The sequence below is a fragment of the Corapipo altera genome, unplaced genomic scaffold (genome assembly GCF_003945725.1).
Source record: "Corapipo altera isolate COAL_440 unplaced genomic scaffold, ASM394572v1 61479, whole genome shotgun sequence".
Taxonomy (NCBI): Eukaryota; Metazoa; Chordata; class Aves; order Passeriformes; family Pipridae; genus Corapipo; species Corapipo altera.
Window position 1 is genome coordinate 22,677 of NW_020885134.1, and position 6,176 is coordinate 28,852.

Here is a 6,176-nt window from a genome sequence, read left to right on the forward strand (position 1 = left end):
CCCCTCAGGGTAGGGCAGGGTTGGGCAGGGCCCTTCAGCTGCAGGCTCAGGGCTCCTCACAGCTTCAGTTCCACCTCCTGCCATTTCCAGGGGCCCTTCTCAGGAAGCACATCCCCCCAGAACACCTCCCCCTTCCCAGCCACCGCAGGCTGTCTGGGATCTGCTCTGCAGCCCCTGCCCAGGCAGAGCTGCTCCTGGGCACTGGGCTGGGGATGGCTCTGGCAGCACTGGCAGGGAGCTGAGCTGGGCACAGGGAGGGGCTGCTGGCAGGAACAGCTCCTCACCCAGAGACAGGCAGGCAGGGAGAGGCACCTGCTGCCACAAGTGCTGGGCTGGGGGATGTGGGCCCCTCCCTGCTGTCCCTGTGGCACAGACCCCTTCCCTGAGCAGCTCCTGCCTGGGCTCCTTTCCCAACCTAAGCAGAGCCTGTGCCCTCAGACCCACGGGGGCTGGGCTGTGCATTGCCCTGCAGCAGCCAGAGCCCAGGCAAGGACAAGGCCCTGATTTCCAGCTGTCTCTCTGTGTCCCTCCTCCCTTGGTAGCAGCACTGTGGCATTTCCCTGCCATCCCCTGCTGCCTGGGCTCTCCTTGTTCTCACCACTGGCTTTTCTGAGCCAGTGTGGGGTTTGGAGGGGGCAGATTCCTGTGCAGACACAACCTCTTTGGGTGCTGCTGTGGGGATGTGTCTGTGGGAGCCAAGTGCCCAAGTGCCCTCCAGGCACCTTCAGGGTCTTCAGCTGTTTGCCTGGGTGTCCTGCAGGGCTGCAGGTGCCCTCCAGAAGGGCACAGCTCTGCCGTAGTATCTCTGTACTGCACAGGATCCCCATGGAGAAAACTCCTCAGTGCTAAATCCATGCAACTGCTCTGGGCAGCCGTACTTGGGAGCTGCAATGATCCCTGTGTGTGGCAGTCTGGGAGGATAGAGATGAGATCCTAATCAGGCATCCTGAGGAAAGGCAAGGATTCTGTAAATGTGCTCTTTGAACCAGGATTCCTCTGCTCCCAGAAGTGCCTTGTTTCTTTTTACAGGGAATTCCTAAGGGCCAACCCCCTTTCAGCTCCAAGCTGCCAGCCAGGGGCAGCTGTGAACAGCAAAGATGGCCAGCTCTTGTCTCTGCACCAAGAGACCATCCCTTTGCCTCTCAGGATTCACAAGATTTCCCTTGGAGCACATTAGAAATGTCAGAGATTTCAACCATCCAAACTCATTCCGGGCAAGAGGAACTAGAACAAAATCAAGTTCCCCAAATCTCCTCCCTCTGTTCTGCCCTTGGGCAAACTGTGACCAGCAGTTCTGGAAACACTTTGATACATCACAAGTGCATTTAACTGGAGGTCACCCTGTGCTCCAAGTGGCCTCTCACTGCACAGCACAAAGGATTCCTCGGGAGCCCACTCCAGGGTCCCTGCTCTCAGTGCCCCCTTCAGCCAGCAAACCCCAGAGCTCGGGGAGAGGGATGCAGAGAGATCTTCCTGAAAAGAGGCCCTGAATGTTGAATTGCTGTGAGACATGCAAGATGTTTTACTGATTGAGTCTGGCCTAATTCAGTTCTGCCTTTTTTACCTCAACAGAAAACCATACCCTGAGGCATCAAATGTCCAACAGCAGCTCCATGCCCCAGTTCCTCCTCCTGGCACTGGCAGACAGGCGGGAGCTGCAGCTCCTGCACTTCTGGCTCTTCCTGACCATCTCCCTGGCTGCCCTCCTGGGTAACGGCCTCATCCTCAGCGCCGTAGCCTGCAACCACCTCCTGCACACCCCCAGGTACTTCTTTCTGCTCCACCTCTCCCTCACAGACCTGGGCTGCATCTGCACCACTGTCCCCAAAGCCATGCACAATTTCCTCTGGAGCACCAGAGCCATCACCTACACAGGATGCGCTGCACAGGTTTTTGTCTACATAATCTTTCTTAGAGCAGAGTTTTCCCTCCTCACCATCATGTGCTACGACCGCTACGTTGCCATCTGCAAACCCCTGCACTATGGGACCCTCCTGGGCAGCAGAGCTTGTGCCCACATGGCAGCAGCTGCCTGGGCCGCTGGGTTTCTCATTGCTCTGCTGCACACACCCAGTACATTTTCCCTGCCCCTGTGCCAGGGCAATGCCCTGGGCCAGTTCTTCTGTGAAATCCCACACATCCTCAAGCTCTCCTGCTCACACTCAGGGTACCTCAGGGAACTTGGGCTCATTGTGTTTAGTGCCTGTTTAATGATTGGGTGTTTCATTTTCATTGTGTTCTCCTATGTGCAGATCTTCAGGGCTGTGCTGAGGATCCCCTCTCAGCAGGGGCGGCACAAAGCCTTTTCCACCTGCCTCCCTCACCTGGCTGTGGTCTCTCTGTTTCTCAGCACCTTATTCTTTTCCTACCTGAAGCCCCCCTCCATCTCCTCCCCATCTCTGGATCTTATTGTGTCACTCATGTACTCAGTGGTATCTCCAACACTGAACCCCCTCATCTACAGCCTCAGGAACCAGGAACTCAAGGATGCCATGAGGAAACTGATAACTGGGTGTTTTTCAGAAGCAATAAACTCTCCTACTTCTCCATGTTATGTACCTCATTAATAACCAATCCTTTTATGTACTTCATTAAAGGCCCAACATATCTTCTCTACTTTTTACTCCTGGTAGGGTTGTAATTTTTGTGAGAATTTGTTCACATCAAAAGATCTTTATATGTATAAAGATATATATAAAGACATGTATTACAAAAGTATATATATATAAACACCATTTTCAATTCAGTGTTTGCCTTTCTAGACTGGCCCACAGACTGTACAAATTGGGAATTGTACTCACTGTGTGCTTAAACCAAATAAAGAACTCTGCATTGACTTGTTTGCCTCACATCTTTCCTCTCTGACTTCTCTGCAGCTGCAGGGTCGGTGCCTCTGTGCAGAGCTGGGCCACAAAAGAGTCCCAGCAGAGCAGCACTGCCAGGGAGTAGCAGCCCTTCTCCTGCGTGGTCTCCTCTCCCTTCCCTTCCACACTGTCCTGCAGAGCCCTGTGTTGTTGGAGCCTCAGTGCTCTGGCAGTCGGTGCCAGTCCTGCTGCAGGACTGTCCAGGGACTGCAGGCAGGGACAGCCACGGGCACTGCTGGCACAGAGCTGACCTCTGCAGCAGCACTGCCATCCTGCAGGGGCATCTCCTCAGGCCAGGGCCTCAAAGCTTCCATCTGCTTTCCACTTGGCTCTCCAGGATGTGCCCAACACAACGCCCTGCAGAGGAAAACAGCAGTGACCAGCACAAGGCTGGGAGTGCTCAGGGTGGGGGCACCCAGCAGTGCCCTGGCACAGCCAGCGCCGCTCCCAGCACTGACCTCTCACCCCAGGCCATTGGGCTTGTTCTTCCCTCCAAGGAGGGACAGCAAATGACCAGCTCAGGAGTCCATGTTTGCACTGCATGGACAAGACATGCCCATGTGTCATGGCTTGGGGCTGGGGGGTGGAAGGCTTAGACAAAGTTGATGGCAGAAGCCGTCTCGTTGAGCTACAAGGGGCAGAAAGGACCCCCTTGCTTTCTAAATTCCTTCTCAGAGAGGAGCCTGGCTGTGTCTGGATCCAATCTCAGACTCAGATTTTGGTTTCGACTGAAGGAATTATAGAGGTGTGATTCAATCACTTTGTCCTGCAGGTTTTAGTGATGGCAAATCAGAAATATTTCTATAAAATGAATTATTTATTATGACAAATGAACAGAAAATTTATCACACAATTGAACAGACTAAAGACCTTAAAGAGAGTTATTTACTTCAAATTATAAAAGCTAAAAAACTCCTAGCAGTATAGTGTAAGATAGGACAGTGCAGTCTATCAAAGTCATTCTATTAAAGCAATTGGATCAAAGCCAGCAAAAAGAAACAATCCTGAAGCAGAGATTGAGGTAACTCACCCCACAACCACAGGGGGTAGTTCTCTCTCTTTCACTTAACCCTTGTGCAGTGACCATGAAAAGCTGTCCCTGCTTCATGGCAGAAGCTCCACACACTTCAAGGAAGGGTGGGGAAGAATCTGCTACAGGAAAGTTAGACGGGGCTTTTACAGTTATCAAGGGTTTGACTGCCAGACATATTTGCAGGCCAGGGAGCAGCTTATCTGTCAAATCCTGCTTCGAAAAACTGGATGTGTGTTTGAAGTTTCATGAAGCATTTTGGGTTTAGCATAATTCAACATTAAAACCAGCATTATGACACCAGCAGTAACTCACCACAGAGAGCTTGCATTGTTTGCATTCTCTGACCATTGTTTAGGTATTATCAGAGCAGAGCATCCTGCCAGAAATGGCCCCTTGATTCTATGAGGTTCCAAAAACTCTCAGGGTTCCTTTGGTTCCATGAGGCCTCTCAGTGTCACAACAGATCCTTGGTTCCATGAGGTTCTGGAGTGTCACAATGGCCCTGATGATTTGAGTTTCAACTATGTCCCAAGATTCCATTGGTTCCATGAGGCCCTACAGTGTCACAATGGCCCCTTGATTCCAGGATGTTCCAAAACATACCAGGGTTCCCTTGGCTCCAAGAGGCTCCCCAGGGTCCCACCGGCCTTGTTGATTCCAGGAGGCCCAATGGCCACTTGGTTCCATGAGCCACAGCGGCTGCCGCCGGCCTCTGTGCCCGGAGCCGCCGCTCCCACGGCGCTGCCGCACTCACCGCCGGGGTTGCCACTCGCGCAGCCGCCGCTCTGCCCCGGCTGCACCGGGACCCGGCACCGCCTCGGGCCTGCGCTGCTGCCTCAGCGACCACAGGGACACAGCGACGGGGGGACCTTTGCTCTGCCGCTGATGGGGCCTGGCTTGGTTCTGCTTGGGGCTGGGCTTTAGGAAAATTGCTGTTCATTTTCATGCTCCACTGGAACAGCTCCTGAATTCCAAAGCTTTCCTAATCCAGGGGGAGGGGTTTCTATGGCATCGGAGGTGCCGCCCCTCGGGACACATTGTCAGTAAACCATCCAGCTGGCTGGGATGGGTTGGCTTGTGATAAGTCAATGCTTTGGGGAATGCTCTATTCTAGTTGAATTTTGCCCTATAACCTTTTGCCAAGCTCCCTTAGTTCCTGAAGTTTGCCAGTAAAAGTGTGTTTTTTGACCGCTTGAGAAAACATGTGCAGTGTCTTCTCCCTTGTGGTCTCTCTCAAGGCATTATGAGAACTGAAGACCCTTTTCAAAGATTTTTATATTTTTCAAAATAAAACCCCTTTGCTTAGCTCACAGTTCAAACCTTGGGTCTTACAGTCACCATCCCTGGAAGTGTTCAAAAAACATGGAGCTGTGGCACTTCGGTTCAGTGGTGAAGATGCCAGTGTTGGGTTAATGGTTGCACTCCGTGATCTCAGAGGTCTTTTCCAACCTTAACAATTCTATGATTCTGAGGTGACTCAACCACTTCCCTGGACATTCTGTTCCAATGCTTGATAACCCTTAGCCATCCCTGTGATGCTGCAGCCAAGGAACAGACCAGTGATTTTCACAGTGTTTCTGGATCACAGGATATCCAAAGCCAAAGACATTTCCATCAGCACCTTGTCCTTCCTGCAGATCAGAGTCACCTGAAGCCTCCAGGCCCTCCACAGTGGCAGAGACCCCCCAGGCAGCAAAGCCCTGTCCTGCCAGGCTGCCCAGCCCAGCCCTGTGTCTCTCTGGCCCTGGGGACTGCAGGGTTTGCTCTCCTTGGGCCACCTCAGTCCCTCTGCCATTGCCATCTGCCCCCACCCCAGCAGGCTCTGGAGCAAAGCACGGCTGAGGTCCAGCCCAACTCTGCTCTGACAGAAAGAACCTGCAGTCAGGGACAGGAAGAGGACAAAGTCTTGTTTAACCAGCCTGAGGAATAATAGGATCAATGACCTCCTGTATTCCTGGACACTTGAATGACCCTGTGGATCAGGTTTGGTAGCAGGGAGGGGGCTGCAGGTTTCCCTTAGGGAAGAGGAGAGCAAGAGTTGACTCTGTCAGAGAGAGCCAGTTTCAGATGGCTCCAAAATGGACCAGCCAGTGCCCAAAGCTGAGCCAAAAAGCAATTCCAGAGGCACCTCTGTGATAACACTTGGGAGAAAGGATAAAATCCAGGGTGCTGTAACTGAGAGAGCAGTGAGAGAAATAGGGGAGAAACAACTCTGCAGGCACCAAGAGGAGTGGAGAAGGAGAAGGAGAAGGAGAAGGAGAAGGAGAAGGAGAAGGAGA

General features: G+C 52.6%; 1 protein-coding gene and 1 pseudogene across 1 annotated transcript; one reads left to right on the top strand and one right to left on the bottom strand.

Moving 5' to 3' along the window:
* The first annotated feature begins 1,595 nt into the window (after window positions 1-1,595).
* LOC113960485 (olfactory receptor 14J1) lies at window positions 1,596-2,567 on the top strand. Its single transcript, XM_027670090.1, has one exon. The coding sequence runs from the start codon at window positions 1,596-1,598 to the stop codon at window positions 2,565-2,567; it is 972 nt and encodes a 323-aa protein (XP_027525891.1).
* Window positions 2,568-4,647: 2,080 nt separating this feature from the next.
* LOC113960484 overlaps window positions 4,648-6,176 on the bottom strand; it is a 7,658-nt pseudogene continuing 6,129 nt past the window's right edge.

Bases quoted from the DNA above. Each gene is read 5' to 3' on its own strand.
- LOC113960485 (XM_027670090.1), top strand. From the start codon at position 1,596: ATGTCCAACAGCAGCTCCATGCCCCAGTTCCTCCTCCTGGCACTGGCA.